The sequence below is a fragment of the Buteo buteo genome, chromosome 24, assembly GCF_964188355.1.
Source record: "Buteo buteo chromosome 24, bButBut1.hap1.1, whole genome shotgun sequence".
NCBI lineage: Eukaryota > Metazoa > Chordata > Aves > Accipitriformes > Accipitridae > Buteo > Buteo buteo.
The window spans coordinates 284,272-305,826 of record NC_134194.1 but is presented as its reverse complement, the minus strand read 5'-3'; the positions used below and the strand labels follow the sequence as shown (position 1 = coordinate 305,826).

At 47.5% G+C, this 21,555-nt stretch overlaps 2 protein-coding genes across 6 annotated transcripts in view; both read left to right on the top strand.

Moving 5' to 3' along the window:
• Positions 1–6,426: 6,426 nt before the first annotated feature.
• LOC142044570 (C-terminal-binding protein 2-like) lies at positions 6,427–15,394 on the top strand. Of its 2 annotated transcripts, XM_075057158.1 has the most exons (10): positions 6,427–6,689; positions 6,890–6,969; positions 7,627–7,781; positions 7,874–8,018; positions 10,515–10,721; positions 11,338–11,552; positions 12,330–12,460; positions 12,644–12,771; positions 13,327–13,447; positions 14,513–15,394. In XM_075057158.1, the coding sequence occupies exons 2-10, from the start codon at positions 6,921–6,923 to the stop codon at positions 14,682–14,684; spliced, it is 1,323 nt and encodes a 440-aa protein (XP_074913259.1). In that variant the 5' UTR covers positions 6,427–6,689; positions 6,890–6,920; the 3' UTR covers positions 14,685–15,394. The 2 variants fall into 2 exon arrangements, with proteins under 2 accessions (XP_074913259.1, XP_074913260.1); XM_075057159.1 differs by having other exon boundaries at positions 6,618–6,969.
• Positions 15,395–20,285: 4,891 nt separating this feature from the next.
• The window catches only part of KDM3B (lysine demethylase 3B), a 71,982-nt gene continuing 70,712 nt past the window's right edge, over positions 20,286–21,555 (top strand). The window contains exon 1 of one of the 4 annotated variants that reach the window (XR_012654332.1): positions 20,286–20,572. Coding sequence is in view for 2 of the 4 variants with exons in the window: in XM_075056945.1 (XP_074913046.1) it covers positions 20,402–20,572 (171 nt within the window). In the remaining 2 variants the exon portion in view is untranslated. The remainder of the gene's footprint in view (positions 20,573–21,555) is intronic. The other 3 variants (XM_075056945.1, XM_075056949.1, XM_075056946.1) reach the window with 3 other exon arrangements.

The window sequence follows — 21,555 nt, the reverse complement described above, 5'->3', positions numbered from 1 at the left end:
TTTTCTTTCTTATTACACACAACCTCAGAACCCATGCCAAACCACTGGTGTGGCAGAAAGGCCATAAAAACAGCCAAAAGGGAGAATTTGAGTAGCCTTCCCTTATAGAAAGCTGTCTACTAACCTCATCTTACTAACCTCTCGCGGCCCCGGCCCCTCCTCTACCCGGCGGGCCAGCGGTTGCTCCGCTTCTCTGCTCCCCATGGCGGGGGGCCGGGAGCAGCGGGCTGCTCTCCTCTGGCCCTCCACTTAGCCCGACTTCGGTTTCTGCCTGCGGGTGCGGTCCCGTCGGCATGGGCCGCGGTCCCAAACCGGGCGTGGAACGGCCATGGATGACCAGAAAGTTAACGTAGCGGTTTGGTTTGTATCCGAGTTACTAAATCATGGTGGTGACTCGAAGTACTCTCACCTGTAAGCAGTTAGAGTTGTTGCTTTACACTGAAATGCCCTTCGTTCCCTCGAGTCAGAACAAGTCAGTCTCTGTATTCTGACAGTGACCAGGAACTGGTGCCTGAGAAATCAAAGGAAACCTGACTGGAAGGCTTTCCAGCAGCGATCCTGGTTTCCAGTGATCTGCCGCTGAAGGATTTCCCAAATTGGAGGTGTTTGGCAGTCCTGAGTGGGCTTTTGTGGAAGTGATGGGTGGGTGGGGTGGTTTTGATTGTTTTTTTGATCATTGTAAACTTGTCCCATCCCTAGCGAGGAGTTCCACTGTTTAGCTAATTGGTGGGAGAATCTTAAGTATTCGTTCCACGCTTGTTTGGAACCTGCCAGTTCCATTTCATACTCGTATTCATTCTTCATTCGCTCTTTCCGAACAATTCAAGAGTCTATAGAACTCTGTCTACCCTGCCTCACTGTCTTTTCCACACTTAATTAACTGTCTTCATCTATTTCACTGCTTTTTGTACAGAGCTGTTCCACAGCTTTCCTCATTCTCAGTGCCTTCTGTAGTGTTGTGAGTATGCATATGCACTTACAGAAGGTGATTGCATAGCTTAATACCTATGCTTGTGCTTGCTTTCTGCATCGTTGGCAAACAGACATTTACGGGGGGGATGAGGGGGAAGAATGGTTCTTCTATCATCGTTTATCTGCTATGGAGTCTTCAGAAATTGCTGGAGGTAGCAAACCTCTGCCCACTGACTTAATGGTCTTTGGGTCAGGATCTGTACTTGTAGAGAAATAGAGCTAGAGGGAACAGGTAGAGGTCCTTGGGACTATCCTCTCCTAAGGAAGACCAGCAGTTCTACTGTTGTCAATGTCCTGGTTTCAGCTGGGATAGAGTTAACTGTCTTCCTAGCAGCTGGTACAGTGCTATGTTTTGAGTGCAGTATGCAAGAATGTTTATAACACTGATGTTTTCAGTTGTTGCTAAGTAGTGTTTAGACTAAAGTCAAGGATTTTTCAGCTTCTCATGCCCAGCCAGTGAGAAAGCTGGAGGGGCACAAGAAGTTGGCACAGGACACAGCCAGGGCACCTGACCCAAACTGGCCAACAGGGTATTCCATACCATGCGACGCCCCATCTAGTATAGGAGCTGGGCTGGGGGGGGGGGGAATCGCCGCTTGGGGACTAGCTGGGTGTTGATCAGCGGGCGGTGAGCAATTGCACTGCACATCATTTGTACATTCCAATCCTTTTATTATTGCTGTTGTCATTTTATAAGTGTTATCATTATTAGTTTCTTCTTTTCTGTTCTATTAAACTGTTCTTATCTCAACCCATGAGTTTTGCTGCTTTTCCCGATTTTCTCCCCCATCCCACTGGGTGGGGGGGAGGTGAGTGAGCAGCTGCGTGGTGCTTAGTTGCTGGCTGGGGTTAAACCACGACAGTCAACATGAGATACTCTGTATAAAAACAACCATCCTGGGTCAAAAGAAAATCTTTCTAACCAGTATGCTGTTCTGAAGGCACCTGTAAAATAGTTTTCATTCTCAGCACTTTCCTTTATTGTTTTTGTTTGTTTAACATATGTTCTTATTTGAATTCTCCCTAGTTTATGTGCGCTCCCAATATCTCTGGATAGCTTATGTTTTAAGCATTGACTGTAGTTCATCCTTATGGACGATCAGCAGCGGATGCCTTGGGAAGCCTAAAAGGGTACATAATGATACCCAGCAGCTTGCTGCTGAGTAGTATTAATTACAAAGACCTTTATAGTAGTTTAATTTAAGTAATGATTCCCTAGCTTGGCTATGATATCACACAAAGCAGCTTCAGAAGGCTTGCTAGAGTCAAGAGGTGATCTTTTCTGCTTCTCCCTTATCTATGAGGGCTGTTACTTTGAAAGAGAAAATAGATTAATTCTTGACAAACTGTGTTGGAAATGAGTAGTAGTCTTACTGATTTCTACAAACAATTTACATGCACCACATTATTATTTTTTAAATTACAGGCAAATCCATTGGTTCATAATCTTTAGCCTATCTTCTTGTTTCTTTCCACATAGGCAGGTTTTGGCCTCTTTCACGCTCCTGGTATCTGACTCACCCTTCATGAATCTGTCATTATTTCAACCAGTTCATGAAATACCCTGAGATATTTAAGGGTCATCAGACCCAGTGAGCCTGAAAATATTGCATTTTTCTAAGCACTTTCTACGCTTTGGTGGTCTGTATCTTTGCCAAACATTCTTACCTTGTTATTGTTTAACTGCCCTAGTCACCAGCTCACAGTTCCCATTATCACCACGTTGCCTTTTGCTCACCAAACCCCAGTGCACAGCAGGAGAAAGGCACACAGATTTGTTAAACATACAGTGGTATATCTGAATGGAATTTGGAGCTATGGAAGAAAAGGGCCATGTGAAACTAGAGCAATTGTATGGACTTCAGATCAGGTACCGGGAATGTTTGTATAATAAATGGTTTGAATTTGTTCTTCAATAAACTGTGCAGCACTTGCTTAGTGACGTTACTTCCCCTGTGCTTGTCCTAATTTATGTAGTGGATTCTCAGTGTGAGTAATTTTTTCTTCCTCACCTGGTCTGATCCTAAAATTAACAGACTCTAGGATGTGGTACAGGATCCATTTAGTTAATTAAGATTTTTCTCAACATTGGCTGGGAAGGAGGGCAAAAACAACTCACGATTTTGAGGCTTTTAGAGAGGCAAAGCTGGATCTTGTGTTGAACCTGGCTGTAGTCAGCAAATGTGTACGTTGTCTTACATTGTGGTCAGGCACAGCAAGGGATGTGCCTCTTTTGATCAGACTCTCCCAAAGACTCCATGGAGTTTCCAGGGAACACAGTAAACAGTAAGGGCTGCAAGGGAGGCAGGAGCAGACACTTTACTCAGTACTGACCATGCTGATTCTGTGGATTTAAATTTTCTCATTTTCTGAATTTACTCTTGCTTGTGCTTGCTGTGCTTTAATGAGGAAAGGTATATGATCTGGTATCTGTGGAAGGTACAGTCATGACATGTCAAGATGGGTCCCTGGGCATTAGGGGATGATGTGGGAGGAAGGTATAAAATAGGCTGTTTTGCTGTACTGTTTCTACAGGCAGAAGAAGTTGGAGTGGCAGTGCCCAGAGTGGAGGCGGCAAATGAATGATGGATATACATGATATGCTGGTAGTCATCCATTTTAATTTTCTTCCCCAGCTCTATCATGGAGGTCACGGGAGAGGGAAAAAGCTTGCTTGTTGGACGGGAGTTGGTTTACTGACTAGAAGACTACTTGTAGACTAGAGGCTTGCTATCTAGTTAGAAGACTGACTTGAGCAAGTACTAAGTGGAGCAGAAATCTGCTCTTCCACAGGGGACTATGGTGACCGTCATTGTGGCATGCTTCACTGCTTAGGGTTTCTGGAGCTGGCCATCACTACTATGTGGGTTGGTGCAAGGGTTTTGGTCCTTCCTGAGATGTGGTGATTCTGTTTCCCTCCACAGCCTTTCCCTGATCACCCAGATGTGGCCTGTGATGGCAGTTCCTCCAACTCGCAACTGTTAATTTTTCTGGATGGATTTTACCTGTTGTATCCACATCAGTCTCTTCCCACCCCCAACTCTTTTCTGGTGGGCTTTTTTGTTGTTATTGGTTTGTTTGTGGTTGGTTGGTTTGTTTGTTTGTTTTTTTAACTGGTTTAAATAGTTATCAGAAACGAGGTCAATACAAACATGGAATGGATTTGATCAGAGGTCAGTTTGCAAAGTGAGTGTCTAAGTTTATGGAGTAGGGAGAAATGCTCAGAGACTTTTCTGGCTCTAGGAAGCACAAGACTGAGACTTTCCTCTTGTTTCTCTTGTCCCCAGACTGTTTCACCATATGTCTAGTCTTAACTCTCCTTGCCCCACCATACGTGATTTTGGCTTCTCTGTGGCATCAAAATTAGCAGCTGGACTATTTGCTATGTGACAGTTCTTTAAGGTCGCTCCTGTCTTTCCACAGCACAGGCATGCATGTCCTATGCCCTCATCTCTGTCACCCATACCCAGAACTGCAGCTTGCCCGTATTTGTTCAGCTGAGGGTTTGGTGATGTTAGTAGGCAACCGAGACCATCAGCTTTTCAGTATGTTGCTGAAATAGGCTTCTCTAAGAACTGATGGTGCAGCAGCAAGGCCTTGTGAATTCTGGGAGCTGGGCACTGACTGTGGTATCTGCTGCACTTCGGTTTGGCGCATTCAGACTTGTGTACAGACTTAGTAAAGTTCTTTGTGCGCAGTTTCTTTTTTAAGGAAAAAGGGTAGTGAAGGAGGTGATCGCATCTCCTCTTTCACCTCCAAAGTCTAACTGGCATATATTAATGCTCTGCTAAGGGAAAAACCAGTAAGTCTGGGGTATCCAGAATGTGGGCTGGAGTGAGGAAGGCTTGTCCTGTCTGTGTCCTCTCTTGCTTTGTCCCACCTCCTGAGGCTTGCTCCATTTGTATAATGTCCTTTGCTGCCCCACCTATCTCACAATGATTGCATCCTTTCTTGCTTGGTCAGAAAGAAATGGTTTCTGTTTAGGGCAATCTGTGCAAGCAAGACAGATTCTGGGACCTATGTCTAGAAATAGCCAGCTCCGGCTCTTTGTGGGCATTGGGTAACAGTAGTAATGGAGACTGTTGTGGGGGTGACTGGTGAGCTAGAAAATTAGCCTGCTTTGTGATACTGTGCAGCTCGTTTCTACATGAAGCGTGAGCAATTGTGGTGACGAGCTAAGGGAGCTGAACTGTGATGTCAGTCTGCACTCACTTGGGGTCAAACCTTCCTCCAAGACAGGCAGTCAGCATGACGCACTCAGTGACAAGGTAAGTACAGGATATTAAGATGGGATGCAGAGATGCTGGAGAGGGTACTGTAGTGCTGATCCACTCACAGGACAATGGGACAAGTGTGGGAGATATGGCTGCAAAGGTGGCAAGACAGAAGTTGAGCTGTCTTGAATGGCTCCCTGTTTTGTCCTGTGCAGAGAGAGCTTCATGGGAAGACCTGAAGCTATATCCCAGGATCCACCTGCTTCCTGGGAAGACCTGAAGCTATATCCCAGGATCCACCTTCCAGGCAATGCAGGCTTTTGTCACCACCCTTCCCAGTCAGCTCCCTGCAGCCAAGACGGTGCTCTCTGAATGGCAAACTTGCATCTCAAGCATCTGCTGAGGACTCTTTTACTTTGGATAAGACTTTAGTTCCCCTTTCCAAGAGGTGCTGCAGCGGCAGAGCTGAGCCAGGCCCACAAAGCCCATCTTCTCAGCTTTGTCCAAGTGTCTCTCTTCTGCACGCACAAGGCGGTAACGAACAGTCCCCCTTTCTTTAGCCTGGGCCTATGCTGGGAGTTGCCTGTCATCAAGTTTCTGAGAACTGGAGATATCTCAGATCTTTACAGACTGGACTGCTGCTTCTCATTGTTGCTTTTCATTCTTGCCCTTCCAAGAGAGTTTATGTGCCTCCATGCCAGAAGTGCCGAGATACCAGCGACCTCGATGGGCACCCAAGAGCACACGCCACAGGCCCCCGCTCGACTTGTACACGATGACCCATGTGAGGTGGTGGTGGAGGGCTAAAGGGGCAGAAGCATCAGGGTAGTCTAGCTGCACTCGCCATCTTCCCAGGTGAAGGGCTTGGGCTCCTGCCTCTGAAAGCACGACAGAGGCAGAGAAAAAGATGCCCCCAGCGCAGAGCAGGATAGGCGCCACGTCTCTGGCACCTGCTGGGCTGGTCGTTGCCGAAGCCGTGTAGTTTCTCCCGGTCCTGTGAGCGTTCCGGTTGGCCGTAAGGATCTCGGCGGGTGAAGACCACCGCAACCCGTTTCCCGCGCAGCCGGGGCTCGGAGCGACGTCTCCCGGCAGCCATAGTCCTCTCCCTACCCAGCACGGAGGACCCACCAGGGCCGGCCGGCCGGCCGCGCCAGGCCTAAAGGCGGGGCGGGCCCGGGCCGCGCAGCCCCTCCCCGCGGGCGGTGCCGCGGACGCCGCGCAGGGCCCGCCCGGCGTGGGGGGCGGGGCGGAGTCGCCGCGGCGCTCGGCCCTGCTCGTCGCTCCCTCGTCGCCCGGTGGGCCGTCGGGAGGACGGCGGCTCCCCGGCCGGGCCGGCAGCCCGCGGCGCTGCCGCAGGACCCGGACGGCCCAGAGCCGGCTATGACCAAGGACAGCTAGGGCCCGGCGGCCCGCGGGAGGACCGAGAGGCCGCGGAGCGGCGGCGGCGCCCGGCTCGCCCCCGCCCCGCCGCCGCTGGGCCTCGCTCGCCCTCTCACCGCAAAGGTTTGTGGGGCGGGCGGCGGCGGCGGGCGCGGGCCGGAAGCGGAAGCGAGCGGCGCCCCGAGCTGCGGCGCCTCTGTGGCGGCTGGGCCGCTCGGCGCGGGGCTGCGGCCCGGCCCTTCCGCTTCCTCCCGGCGGCGGGCGCGTCTGCGCGGGCGGCGGGAGCCGACGGCGGTGGCGAGTGACGGGGTGTCCCTCCGCAGCGCTGAGGGGCGGCGCGGCCCGGCGCGGCCCATGGACCGGCACAAAGTGAAGCGGCAGCGGCTGGACCGGATCTGCGAAGGTGAGGTGGGGCTGGGCGCCCCCCGGCAGGGCGGTGGCGGGGGGGAGCCGGGCCCGGCCGCTGCTCTCCTGGGGCAACCGGGGTGCCCCTCCGGCCGGCGGCGGGCAGAGCTGCCGGCAGCCTGTCCGGGCCCGGCTGCCTGCGGCTGGGCTTCCGCCCAGCCCTCCTGCCACATGCTGCCTGCGGCCCTGCTGCGGGGGCCGGCGGGGGGGGCGTCGGTGCCTCGTCCGCCGGGAAAGGGGTGGCTGCCAAGGACTGTCAGAGGCCCCGTGAACCTACACGTTCTTCTGCTCGCTCCAGAAAGAAGCAGGCTTAGCGTCTTGGCGTGCTGCGGCAGGAGGGGTGCACAGGTTAACGGGGAGTAGGCCTGAAGAGGCTTTAGAACTAGTTTCAGGAGCTTAGAGTGCTCCTGAGTAGACTACCTCTACTATCTCATTATTGATGAAACATGTTTTGTGTTTCTGTATACAGTGGTGGCAGGGGGGTTTGTTTTTCTAGCTTCGTCTCCCTGTGTTTCTTCTTTATTTCTTTTGCTTTGACTAATCCCTTCTGAAATACTATAGAATTCTAACAGAACTAGTGACTTGTTGGACTAGCGAGTGAGGGTTCCAGAATTCTTGTCTCTCATGTGATCGTTCGTGCTGACTTTCTTAATAGGTATACGGCCTCCTATTGTGAACGGGCCAATGCCAGCACGGCCACTGGTTGCACTCCTGGATGGACGAGATTGCACTGTGGAAATGCCCATCTTGAAGGATGTTGCCACAGTGGCATTTTGTGATGCTCAGTCAACTCAGGAAATCCATGAAAAGGTGGGCAAGAAAATGTGCAAGTGTTCAGACAAAGAGCTCTGTCTCTTAGAGTAACCAAAGCAGAGATTGATTTGGACTGGTTTTCGTTGTAGGTGCTGAATGAGGCAGTAGGAGCTCTGATGTATCACACCATTACCCTTTCTCGCCAGGATCTGGAGAAATTCAAAGCCCTCAGGGTCATTGTGCGTATTGGCAGTGGCTATGACAATGTTGACATCAAATCCGCTGCAGAATTAGGTATGACGACACCATTAGGGCTCTGTCGTGATCAGAACTGAATGTGAAGTGGAACACTGCACATGGTTTTCTGTTTTATAGCTGAGTGTGTTTAAAACCCTTTATGTAAAAAGATTTGGAGCTGCTTAGTATTGGGCGTCTTTAGGAAGCCGACCAATATCAGAGTTGGTAGGTGGCCTGAAGGAAAGATTCTCAGTTCTCAGATTGCTCTGTCATGGATGTCAGTGTTTCTGCTGTCATTTGGGATTCAAAAACCTGAATACGGTGTCTAGGTAACTTTTGGTGAGGCGGCTTTGGGTTGTTTGTGAGGAAAGAATTGAGCAAACTGATTCAGTCTTGAAAGCAGCCTGCAAATGCTGATGCAGGATAAACTTACTGTAAATGCTTGATAAGTGGGTTTTCCTGTTAATTTTTTATAAGCAGGTAGGTTCTGATTCAACACTTCATTACTGATCCCTTTAGAGCTCTAGGCATGTGAAGAGTGTCTGGATCAGGTGACAAAAAGCTGCTATCTATTAAATGTACGGCAGCGACACATTTGGACCTTATAGTCTCCTAGGTGAGGTAGATCATTTAAGTACCCTGCCCCTTCTTTTGTAGGTTTGTGTCAGTGAGTTGAGATCTTCCTTAATGTAATGTAGATCAGATTAAGCTTAAATGAAATGCAAATATTTATTGAAATAGTCATTACGATTTCCAGATCTGTAAGAAGAGATGAATTGCAAATAAATGAAGAGTGCATATTTGTCTAGTGCTTGAATTAGGTCTAAAGAGTCTTCTCATCTGAATGATTCACCTGGATAGTCTCTGGAGTTCCTGGCAAGGTCTTTGGCTCTCATCCAGCCATTACATTTTTGGGCTGAGTTTGGAACGTAATCTAGTCTTAGGCTTCACTATTTAAAGTCACCATCCCTATCTTTGATTCATTCAGGTTCAAAGCTTTCCCTTTCCCCCCACTCCACACTCATTAACCCAAGGAGAAATGGGTCAAAGTTCTTTCACCATCAGACTGCTGCTTGCCACTTTTGCTTTGGAGAAATAGTATGATGACCTTTATGCGTGGACAGATTTGCTTTTTTATGGACAAATAATGACTATTTTCATTCTTAGCCAGACTCTTTAATTCATTCTGAGGTAAGATCCTGTTCCTTATGTGTTCCGATTCTTCAAATCAGACCAAATGACTGTTGTTTGTATTTGCGTTTTCTTATATTTAGGCATAATATTGCATGTAAACAGAAATTTGTTTCTAGCTGTGTAAGAGATGAATACTTGTGGCTTGTCTGAAGTTGAATGAGATGGTAACGAGGGAGATTAAAAGAAGTTAGGTCTCCCTGTTTCCCCTTCTCATGTCCTCCAAGTCATCTGTGTGGCATTATGGCACAGTTGCAAAGGATTTGATAGAGAAAACGAGTCGGATATCGGGGATTGCCTGTGGCCATTGCTCTCCTAGTTCCCTTGGGAGGGCATGTTCTGAGTTTAGTCAAATGTCTCCTCTGTAACAAGCTTACAAAAGAGTGATGCATTGCTGAATTTTATGTGCCTTCAACCACTGCCTAGATTTTATTCCTAGTTTTTAGATAGGCGGTGGACTTTTGAGGAGGAATAGTTTCCTTGGTGTGGCAAGTGGCTAGGGTTATGTTTCGGAAGAGACCATTTTTTTGTCTAGTTATTTTTATGTCTTGGCTGGTTTGTTGAATGAAGAATAGCAGCAGTGAAGTGGTATGTTGCCAGCCCCCCTGCCCCTTTGGGTTTTTTGGGTTTTGTTGTGTTTTTTTTTAAACAGACTGCTCAGAAATGACCAGATTTTGCTACAGTGTTCCATCATGTTTCCTTTTCCTGACAGTAATTTGTGCTTCCAGGACTTTAACTATGTTTGTATTAGTAATTTACCTGATAGCTCTAGCCATGGGCTTTATGGTGCCTGGTGGCTGTATGTTATTCTAGAGTGGGAGTGTTATATGTTGTTATTTTTAAGTGTAACTTAAAATGGATTTAGAGAGACTCCTGTGGCTTCTCTCTGCGTTTAATGAGTTAGTTATTGTTGCTTCTAGGGAAGCTGATGCTAGCAGTGAGCATCTGGACTGTGAGGCGTGAAAGAGCTCAACCATCTGTCTTAATTCTTCTACAGTCTGCCAGTTAATCTGGCAGGAGTATCTCTGGAACGAGTGCATCCTTTTGGATGCAGATCATCTAAAACAGTTTCTTGCATCACTTGTATGACCTAGTTTTCTCATTTCAGTCTATGGGGCTTTTTTTCTGGTGAGTGTGTCAATCAAATGAATATTTTTAAGGAAGGAAGGGTGTTTCCTTGGGGTTAAAAAGCTGGTTGGTCACATCTGTGTTGCTGTAGAATGAGCTTCTGAAATTAATTCTGTGTTTCTTGGCAGTAGTTCCGGAGCACTGCATTATCTTTCAGCACTTATGCCTGAAGAGCTCTATGTTGGTTTAGTGTTGTGATGCTAAAAATCTTATATGACCTCTATGGCTTTATAGGCATTGCCGTTTGCAACATCCCTTCCTCCTCAGTAGAGGAGACTGCTGACTCCACCCTCTGCCACATCTTGAACCTCTATCGCCGTGTTACTTGGCTGCATCAGGCTATGCGGGAAGGGAATCGAGCCTCGAGTGTAGAACAGATTCGAGAGGTGGCTGGAGGCGCTGTGCGTATCCGTGGGGAGACTTTGGGCATCATTGGACTAGGTAAGTGATGGGAACTGTTAGATTGAAAAGTGAACTGTGAAAGTTTTTGGGAACCTAATAGTTACAGACTGAAAAAAGTGATAATTTTACAGCTGTTCATTGTGAAACACACTGACTCATAAGGAATGCTAGTGCCCTATTCTGTGATGCTGGATATCTTCAAGAGTTGGGTGTATGTCATGGGACTGGGGATTTTTTTCATATTCAAATGGCTAGAAGAATTGGAACATTCAGACAGCTCTTCTCGGTGACTGTTTCCCTGTGCACTAGGCTCTGTATCAGTAACAAAGCCACCTGAAAGCTATCAATTCCTTCTCCAAGTTCTTGTAATCAGATTACTACTGCCTCTGACTCAGGGTCCAGATTTGATCTGAAAAACAGAGCTCCTTCTAGGCTAAGCTCTGGCTATTGCATGGGGAAGGACTAGAATTAGCCACATGGGATCAGCACTGAATAGCCTCCTCTGGATCCCTGTGGCAATCCTAGGGGTTTCCAGGGCTGCAGTACCTTGGGCCCTGGCAGTAGACTCCAGTGTAGGCTCCCAGTCTACCCCAGTATCTTGTCTTTAAAGTTTGTTTTACCTTTCCTTGATGATTGTGGGTTTTCTTTTGTGAAGGCCGAGTTGGACAGGCAGTGGCTCTGCGAGCCAAGTCCTTTGGCTTCAACGTGATTTTCTATGATCCCTATCTGCCGGATGGAGTGGAGCGATCCTTGGGTTTACAACGAGTAGGAACCCTGCAGGATCTACTAATGCACAGCGATTGCATCACATTGCACTGCAGCCTGAATGAACATAACCATCACCTCATCAATGACTTCACTATTAAACAGGTGCAGCAGGAGCTTGATTTCCCCCACAGAGAACTGTGGAAATGAATGCAAACAGAAACTGCTGCTTTCACAGAGGCTGAGAGCGTGTGAATCCTGCTGCCTCTGTCGTGTGCCTCCTGCTGCCTTTGGAGGCTGGGAGCGTGTGGATCCGGGTGCCTGTGCTTTGTGCTGTATAGAATTTCATGTTAAGAATAGGACTGGCTCTTTTTGCCAAGTAATTTCATTTAGAAGGAATGTTTTTGGTGATTCAGTAATTTCAAATTACCTTTAAAATGCATAATTGACTCTGCTGGTTAGAGCTAGATGTGGTGTGGCTGGGACTGTGTAAGTGTCTTTACACAGCTCTGCCAAAGCCTCTCTGCCCAAGCCCACTGCAAAGTCAGTCTCGGGCTCTACTCCACTAGACTGTGAATGCTTTTCAGTGCTTTCATGAGAGACTTCTGGACGTTGTAGTCCAGTTTTGTATAGCTGGATACTTGATTCATGTCCTCTTTCTTTTTTAATGTAGTAGGATGAATATGGAGTGCAGAACTTGAGAGTTCCACTTTTGCCCTTGTTGTCTTGTGGTTTTGTTTGTTCATTTTTAAAGCAAATTTCTCAAGCATTGCTTGCAGGCATTTCCCCTGTGGTTAGCTTTGCAGTGAGAGCACTCCTAGTTCGTCCAGGCCTCATCTAATCACTGCAGGCTCCTGCTCATTTCCAGTAGACTTCCCAAGATTCGCTTAGCTTCCATGAAAAGTCTCATTCTCAACCCACTTAATGTTTTTCTTCTTCCAGATGCGCCAGGGCTGCTTCTTAGTGAACACAGCCCGGGGAGGACTGGTAGATGAGAAAGCCTTAGCGCAAGCCTTGAAAGAGGGGAGAATCAGAGGAACAGCATTGGACGTGCATGAGTCTGAGCCTTTCAGGTAATGTTGCAACTGCATGCTTGCTGCTATCCTGTGACTCACCTATGCTGGATGATTTTTTCAGTTTTTTTGTTAAATTTGAGTTACAGTGGTACCCGAGGGGACACATGGGGTTATCGCTTCTGGAGACAAACCACTCTTCTCTCTCCTTTTTTTTTTCTTTTTTTTTTCTCTCCCCCATAGCTTTGCTCAGGGGCCCTTAAAAGATGCACCCAATGTGATCTGCACCCCTCACACTGCCTGGTACAGTGAGCAGGCTTCCATTGAATCCAGAGAAGATGCAGCTAAAGAGATCCGCAGAGCTATTACAGGTAATGAGGAGGACTGTGTGCTCTGAATTAGCTGCTGCTAAATTAGTATTCTTTTGTAAGTTCACTGCAAGGATTATGCTGATTGTTCTGAAAACTTAGACTCAGTAACTGGTTTCTGGAACTGGAGCCTAAGTTGATAATTGTGTCTTTGTCTTCTGAGAATCTTGTACCTAATGCTGGAGTGGCACTTTCCCTCTGTGGGAAAGCCTTGTACCTAGTACATCTTCCACATCCTTTGCAATAATTCCTTTGACAGTTATACTGTACACCTTTTTTCTGGAGTAGTACATATTGTGTCTTGGGAAAGGTGCAGCTTGGCAATTGCAGTTGTGGCCAAGCATTTCCACAAGATCACAGGAGTGGGAAGGATCAGTTTCTTGTCTTTTCCAGAGACCAGTTGTTCAGAGGAGAGCCTTCCCTGCCCAGTGTTATCCTGTGGAGGTAGATGGAAAAGATGTTGCACATTTCCTTTCTACTTTCCTTTGTAAATGCTTCAGGGAATGAGCCTCTCCTATTTGTGTCCTGTTTTTTTTGTCATTCTTGGTGCTCTTGCAGGTCACATACCTGATGCTTTGAGGAACTGTGTTAATAAGGAGTACTTGCTGTTAGCAGCTCAGTGGTCCAGTATTGATCCTGCAACTGTCCACCCAGAACTCAATGGAGCTGCAGCTTACAGGTGAGATATGCAGGTTGTTCAAGTTGACTGCTTCCAAGCATATCTTCCTACTGAAGTAGGCCAACAAAGCTGCTTATACCCGCAAGCAGGTGTGTTTCTGTTCCTATATACTCTGTATATGAGCTCTTTCCAGAAACTTAACAGCAGCACTTCTGAAGCTGTACTAGGATTTAACATTAACTTGGTCATTTTTAGTTGCAGCTGCATAGTGGTTAATTTTTCCAAATCCTTGCAAGACCTGCCCTAGAGGTGTCTTAATATAAGAAAGCCTACTGGGTGCCTGAAAAGAGGTCTGGATCTTAACATTTAGAAGTTGTGCATATCATTAGGGCTGTATAAACAAAGCATGGTTCTTATCTGTAGCCTAAATATGGACTAGTAAAGAGACATTCTCCAGTGGATTTGGGTAGTGGCCTAGATAGGGTGTATTTCAGTTTATTTGTCTGTTACAGACCTGCCAAGTGATTGGGCAGGTTGCTTCCCTTCTGTTTTTCTCCCATCTGCAAAGTAGGAAATACATTCTCTTCCCTCATCTGCGAGATCTATAGAGGCTAAGATATATTTATGGAGAAGGCCCAGGGAGGCAGAATGGAAGTAATGGTGGAATAGTTCATTAGCAATTAATGAGATCGCTCTCCTGTTTTTCATCTTAGGTCTAGCTGGTTTATTAGTTCAGTTCCTTACTTTTTCTATCTTAGAACCCAGTGAAGAATAACTGACAGCTTGCACTCCTCCTGCTGATGGGGAGGGAATTTGCAGCCCTTCAGGGTATGTTCATAGAGTGCCTCACACTGTTGTCCACTGGAGATAAACGTTGTACCTGTTTTCCCAATGCTCACTATGTGACCTGAGACTATCTCTGCCTGTCTGAGAACAGGTGTCATTTTGTATTGGGATGTAACTGCTACTCTTCAGCTCTGGAGACTTTCCCTGTGTTCTATCTTGGAGCATTTATGATAAAAAGAGGGATTTGTATTCAGCAGGTGCCTGGGGGCACAGCTTCTTTCCCCTTCTGTAACTCTGTGTTGGACAAGCTTGTAATTTCTATGTTTCTATTGGTTTTAGGTTTCCTCCGGGAGTAGTGGGAGTACCTGCCCCTGGGCTACCAGAACCACCAGTAGTGGAAGGGATTGTAGGTCATGGGATCCCTCCTGTTTCTCACTCTGCACCGCGTACCCCTTCCCCAGGAGAGACGAGCAAACTGGATGCAGACAGAGAGATACCTGCTGACCAATAGCAGCATCTTCCTCTCCTCTCTTCTGGCAGCAGAAAAAAGCAGGAGGCTATCTCCTCCTAGGACCTTCTTTAACACCCTACAGAGACTGTTTCCTGTTGGTACAGGATGGGAGAATGCATTTCATTACCGGCAAACTTTAGCTCTTGCCTTTATTTTGTAACCCTTTAGTTTTAATCTCTCAGTGAATCTTTCTCCTTCTCTGGGGCAGTGCAGCAGTGACCTTGCCTCCCCTCGGAAATACTTAGTTTAATGAATGAATTTTCCCATATATCTGCCTTGGTTGTCTGTGATGGGGAATTGTCCTTGTGCGCTTGAAAACAGAAGTGGAGCTGCCTGATCAGGGATGGCCCTCAGTGTTCCTAACACCAGACTTCAGTGCACACTTTTCAGTTGTGACTTGTAGCTTAAATTTAATTTGGCTGAACCTCTCAGTGTAGCCATGGGAATATTAGAAAAATATTAGTGAATTGGAGAAGTTGTGACTATTGTCTTTATTATGCCCTTGGTAGAATGCGGCCTAGGCTCAGCTCTGTGTATTACTTTGCTTGTTTTAATTAAGGTTTCCTGTGAGAACAGACATAGCACAGGCATTGCTAATTCTTGACCATACAAAATTTTGTCTATGCAGTACTAGGCCTGAAGTTAAAAATAACAGTCTCAAAACCAGCCTTGTAAATACTTTGGAAGGGATTAAAATGTCATCAAATGTGTTCTGGTGGCCAATGTGTTTGTGAGGCTTCAGAATAGTTCACCCTGGAGTCTGTGTAACTCAGAGAAGGCAAGAGAATGCAGAAATGGGAAAAAACTTGCACTGGGAGACAGCAAGTAGCAATAACTCACAGCTGCAGTTGCTGGTTCCTCACACACACATGTACCTCACAGTCTAACGGCAGTGTTTATCCACAAGGTATCTGTCGTTAGAATTCTAAGCTTTGTGCTATAGGTTTGTTTTGGGGTTTGGGGTTTGTTTGGTTTTTTTTTTTGCATAACTGCATCAACTAGAAGTAACATACAACTTGTCTCTGTGCTGATGGGAGAAGGCAGCTTTTAACAGTTGACCAAATTACTTCAGCTTTGCTAGCATATACTGCATCTCCAATAGTGGGCAGGGCAAGACAGTGGTTTTTTTACATGAATAAGCTTTGTGATACTAAAGGAGAAAGAGCACTCTTAGCTTGTCATCTGAATCCAAGGCAGGATTGTTGCGCTCAAGTCTTTCCCCATTTCCCAAATGATTGAATATGAATTGCTTCTTTGAGGGGTATGGAGTCTTCAGCAAAACAGGTTCCACAGGAGAAGATTTTTCTTAATTCCAAATCTTCCTTTAATTTCAACTCGTTACACTTCAGTTAAAGCCTTTACATGCACAAGATGTACCAATTCCTGATTGATTTGTTCATGTTGTGTGGGTATATGAAAGTAGGTGCTATATGGGAGGCATACCCTATGCGTGGGTTTGTCTGCCTCCCTTGATTATTCGCTCTGTTGTGTGTCTGTGACTGGAAGCTAAACAACTGGGAGCAGACTGGAAATACGCCTGGACAAAATCCTTGTTTAGGCTGTTTACAGTTTGGGAAGCTGAGGAAAGCTTTTGGAGTCACTAAGTTTTCAGATTTTTTTCCTGGTTTTAATTTTTTCTCTAATACTGCCTTCATATGATGGCTTACTACTGATACAGCGAAGTGACTCATTCCTTTCTCCTCTACACCCCCCCCCTCCCCCAGCAATCCAAGAAAGGAAAATAGGCAAGAAGTAAACTTCAGCTGTTTTCTTACAGATTTTACACTTTAACTGTTTAGCATTAGTGAGATGATATTAGTTCTCTAGTGCTGAGTGTCTTTTTTGATAAGGTATTTGTCTTGGTGAAGGTTCTTGGCTTTTGTTTTCGTGGATGATGCTGATTCTACTTAAAATTCATATACCTCCTTGGCTGCTCAGGTTTAGCAGCTCAGACTGGGACCGGTGGTAGGCACAAGTTACAGGAGAACTTTTTCTGAACAGAAGCCTAGACCTCAGAAGCATGTTGATTGCAGCCGTACTTAAAAAAACCAGCAGCTCTTTCCCAAGTTCTCTAATCTCTAAGAAATCTAAGTTTTATAATCTACTAGCTCAGAAAGCTGTTGTTCTGTCAGGCAGATGGGGAAAAGTTTTCAGGGACTGAGCGCTCATCTGTCTATTACCACATATGGGAAGTAGTCTGTCAGTAACTACTCCTTCCTTATTTGCTGCTGAAAATTCCTGCCCTGCTTAGAGGTTCAGGTCTGAGATTATTTTGTGGTAAGGGGCTTCTAGTCAGGAGCTTTGTGAATACAGAGGATCAGAGTACATTGACCTTGTCTCTTCTAGAGCACAATGTAAGATAGATTTATTTTTTTAAAAGAGGCAGCAATTTTTTTTCTTCTTAACTGTAAGTATCGCTATAAACCAGTCCAATAACTGAGCAGAGGAAGAGTGGAAAGATCTCATTTGGGGGACATTTGAGTTTCTTAATTCTTATTTTGGGTGCCTAGGTATACTGGTGACTAGTAAGCATAGGAATTAAATAATTGATGTTATAAGAAATATTTCCAGTTATGGGTACCAAGGAGTAGAAGCCGACAGCATTGATAGTGGCTCTGTTCTATCCAACACTATGTAGGCTTGTGATTGGATATGAAGGCAATGTTCCTCTTGATTAAAGCCACAGCAGAAAATGTTGAGGTAAAAATGAACAGAACCCTTATCATGACCTCAAAGAAGAACTCTTTGTGCTTATAGGATTACTCTGCTTGTATGCCATTTGCACCTCTGCTTGTAGACTGAACCTATTATCACCAGACAAAGGCTGTTCTGAACAGATAGCCCAAAGGAAAATTTACCAGTACTAAAGTACCCTGTGGTCTTCTCCATCCCCTGAGTGCCAGGTCCTTTGTTAGCACTCTCTCCTGTGTGACACACTGACTTGCAGCTCCCCCTCCCAAGTCTAGTGCAGTATGCAGAAGTGGAAGGATTTTTTTTTTTTTTGAATGCCTTCCTTCAGAGCTAGTGCAGAGCTTTAATCCCAAAGAACAGAAGTCTCCCAGGGTGAGGCAGGAGTGCCCTAGCTGCACTAATCTGCTTACAGGAGGTGCTCACACTGTCCCAAGGTACATTCTGTTTGTCAGGGTCACTGCTGCTGACCAGCTTTTTTTATAGAGGACTCAGAGTTTCAGAAATATATTTTTGTAGACAATGACTAAACTGTGAAATGTTGAAATAAAGCATGTAAACAAAAACTTACACCACTGTCATCTGTACAGGTGTTTTTCTCACTTCAGTTCTCTCCTGACTCATTAGAAAATGTTTGATTACTTCTTGGATATATTTTAATAAAGTTCTCCAAAGAATATGGCTGCTGTCTATGGAGGGGGTGGCCTTAGATACAATATTGAAGGGGAGGGTTGAAAGCCTGTCCAGGCAAGCGTCTGCATCAGTCCTGCTTTTCTCAAATTGGGTAAGTTGGATCTTCCACACAATCACTCCCTGGATCAGCCATTCTGGCAAATGACTTTCTTTGGATTTTGGAGCATTGACCATCAGTCAAGGCTGTGAAGGTGGCAGACTGGAGAAGAAGCCATCTTCAGTGGTTAAGGGACAGCTTTGGATGTAGCCTGGTGGTTACTTAGGTGACTTCTCACAAGTTGAAATTGTGGTAACTGGTTTTGCAGCCTTTTAAATGTGTAGTTTATATGTCTAAACAGCAATTGCTGCCTCCACCCCTTTACAGTAAAATAGTATTTGAAATTAATACACTAAATTAGCCCATGAAACTAATTTTTCTAACATACAATAAAAGTTGGTGCAACAGAATTAGCATAGAAAAGTGGTTAGGTATTTCATAAATTGAAGTTAGTTCATGTTTTATGGCCTGTGCTCCCTGTATTGACCATTAATGAAAGTTAGGAAACCCCTTCCTGTTCTTGGTGGATCGTATCACTATTTGTCTAGCTGGTGTTGTGTGCCTCTGGAATATCCAGCACCATGCTCAGGAGACTGGATATGGGAAATGCTGGCCTGCTTTAGCATGGCAATTTCAGTCTTGGAGCTGGTGGAATGGGAAGGGGACATATGACCACTTGGAATTTTCACATGGTGGTACTATTTCTAATACATAGCTGATCTTACTGTTTCAGTAAAGAAACTGAAGACACGAGAGCAAAGCCTGGTCTTCAAAGAACGTAGTGCTGATCTTGGATTTACCATGGCAATCACTTAGATGCAGGACATAATGGCTCTGCTACCCTTCAGCAATCTTTCATGTAGGTATTAGCTCCTGTACTTTAAAAAAAAAAGGCGGGAGGGGGGAGGTGAGTTAGGAAAGCTAGTGGCGTGTACTAAATCCAAACTCACAGATGCTGTACAGCAGAGGAGGATAGAGCAGACTTCTGATGCCACTAATGTTTGTTCTATGTAGTTGTTCAAAAGGCCACCAAAGGCAGACCCTGCTTCCAAAAAAAAGTCTTTTCAACTATCTCTTGATGTAATAATCTGCCCTAGAATCTGTTCAGTATTTTATCTGTGTGCCACATCAGGACTAAAATCACACCGTAAAGAGTACAGATAATGGGATGAAATGATGAAACATGCTTCTGAGGACAGGCACATCATACAAACTGCTACTGGGCATCACCTTGCCAATTTCCCAGTACAGTGAATCACACCCCTATAACCAGAAACTAACAAAGATGAGATGTTGTCATCTACTTGAAACAACCTGGCACAGTCATTTTGAGTAAATGGAAGTGAAAGCAAGCAACTTGCCTTTGCTGGTGCTAATCCAGTGCCAGATGCGACTCTCCCAGAGTGAGGAAACGGTACATGCACAAGAAGAGAAAAACTTATTTCCACAAGAATATCCTTGTTGTGGTATGGAGTATAGCATCTGCTCCTCATTCCAGTTTCTATTGGTGCTACTGGGTCTTTACTGCACAAGCAGAAAGAGATGTGAAGTTGTGTGTCATTTCTCTAGCAGTGTAGGATTCTTAAGTATTTTGTGGTTGTTCAAGTGAGTTGAACAGGAGCAGGTTTAGGGCATTGCACATACTCTACGTGAGAAGTGTTTAAACCTGTCAGCTAATCACTCACACGATGACTTTGTATCTTAATCACTCCCTCAATAAATGCCTTTTCAAAATGTGCCCCACTGAAAAGCAAAGCACCTAGACCCATGACGCGCTGCTGTTACTCTGGGGCCAACAGCATGTCCTCATGCCAATCTGAACCGCAACTCGGATCCCACATCCCAAGATGTCACCGAACTGTTTTTTGTGCAAGTCTACCTCGCAATTCAGGTAAAAACGCCCTAATTTCTGTGACAATTTCCCATCTTGCACTTGGGGTTAACGAGGGGCCCTGCCGCGGGAAGGCCTTCCGCTACGCCTCCTCCCCGCCGACCGGCTCCCCTGCCCCGCCGCGGAGCCCGTCCCCGCCGGCGGCCCCTCGGCCTCCGCCTCCCCTCCGCCGGCCCCCGGCGCTCTAGCACCGCCCCCGCCCCCTCCCGGCCGCCCCGGGCGGGGTGGCGCGGGGCATTGTGGGGCAGAGGAAGGGGGGGAGGCCGTGCGAGCGAGGTGCATGCCGGGATCGGGGCGGGCGGCGCTCGGAGGCCCAGCGCGGGGCGGTCGCTTGCTTGGTGTCTCGGGGCGGCGGTGACCGAGGGGGCTCGGGCCGGCGGCGGAGGAGGAGGCTCCTGCCCGTCGGGGATGGCGGACGCGGCGGCCTCCCCCGTGGGGAAGCGGCTCCTGCTGCTGCTGGCGGCGGGGCCGGGCGAGGGCGAGGCGGTGGGACCGGAGCCGGGGCCTGCGCTGCCCTCCCGGGCCTGGCGGAGCGGCACGGTGCGGGCCATGAGCGGAGCCGTGCCCCAGGACCTGGCGGTGAGGCCCCGGCGGCGGGGGGCGCGCGGGGCGGGCTGGGGGGGGGGGCAGGGAGGGAGGGAGGGAGGCAGGCGGGCTGGGGCGACCGGGAGCCGCGGGCGGGGACGCCGCGGGTCGGGCTGCCCGCGTGGGCTGCGGCCTCCTGCCACCGGCGCGGGCCGCTGCCGGGCAGGGCTGCGGTGCAGGCGAGGGGCCGGGGCCGCGGGGCGCCGCCTCCCCCGGGCGGGTGGCGGCAGCGTCGTGCTGGCGACCTGCGCCCTGCCTGGAGCGCGCCGCCCGCCGCTCCCCGCTGGGCCTGCCGGGGCGCGCTCCGGGCCGGGGAGTGGCGGGCCCGGCCTGCGGCGAGTGCGGCGGCGGAGCGGCCCTGCGAGCTGCCGGGGCCTGGGCCTCCTCGGGGCGGAGGGGGTCTGGCAGGCTTGGGTGCGGTGGTTGGCAGTAACTTAGGTGTGAAACAAACGCGTCTGGGACGTTTCTGCTTCGTGATGCTGATAAGTCTGTATGTAACTTCCAAGTGTTGGGGTTTTTTTTTTTCCGGGAAGGCGTCATCAGCCTGAATGATGCCCCTTGTTTGAAGGCGCAATTTTGAGCGGGGATTATCGATTTCCTTCTGTCTCGGATTTTGTTTTCAGCTGTAGGAATTCTTGCTTCAGGTAGTGTGTTTAAACACTCTTTAGCATTTGTTTGGTTTATTTCTGGTATAGCTCAGTGAGGCGCTTGGGTGGAGATCTTAGAAGATATCTGTGCTGTTTCTCTTTGCACGTGTCAGTTCTGCAAGTATTCGCTGTAAGTGATGGCGTGCTTTGGAGAACTGATGGTGTGCTTCTGCAGGCTGTGGCTGTTAAGATGACCCACGGTAGGGGGAATGAGGTTCTGTGTTTGTGAAGTTTTATTAGTTCTCTTTATGATTAGCTTTTTATTAATTTGTTGTTATTCCAATGAGTTCTTTGGGCTTCTTTGCACAGTTCCAACTTGGAGAAGTTTCC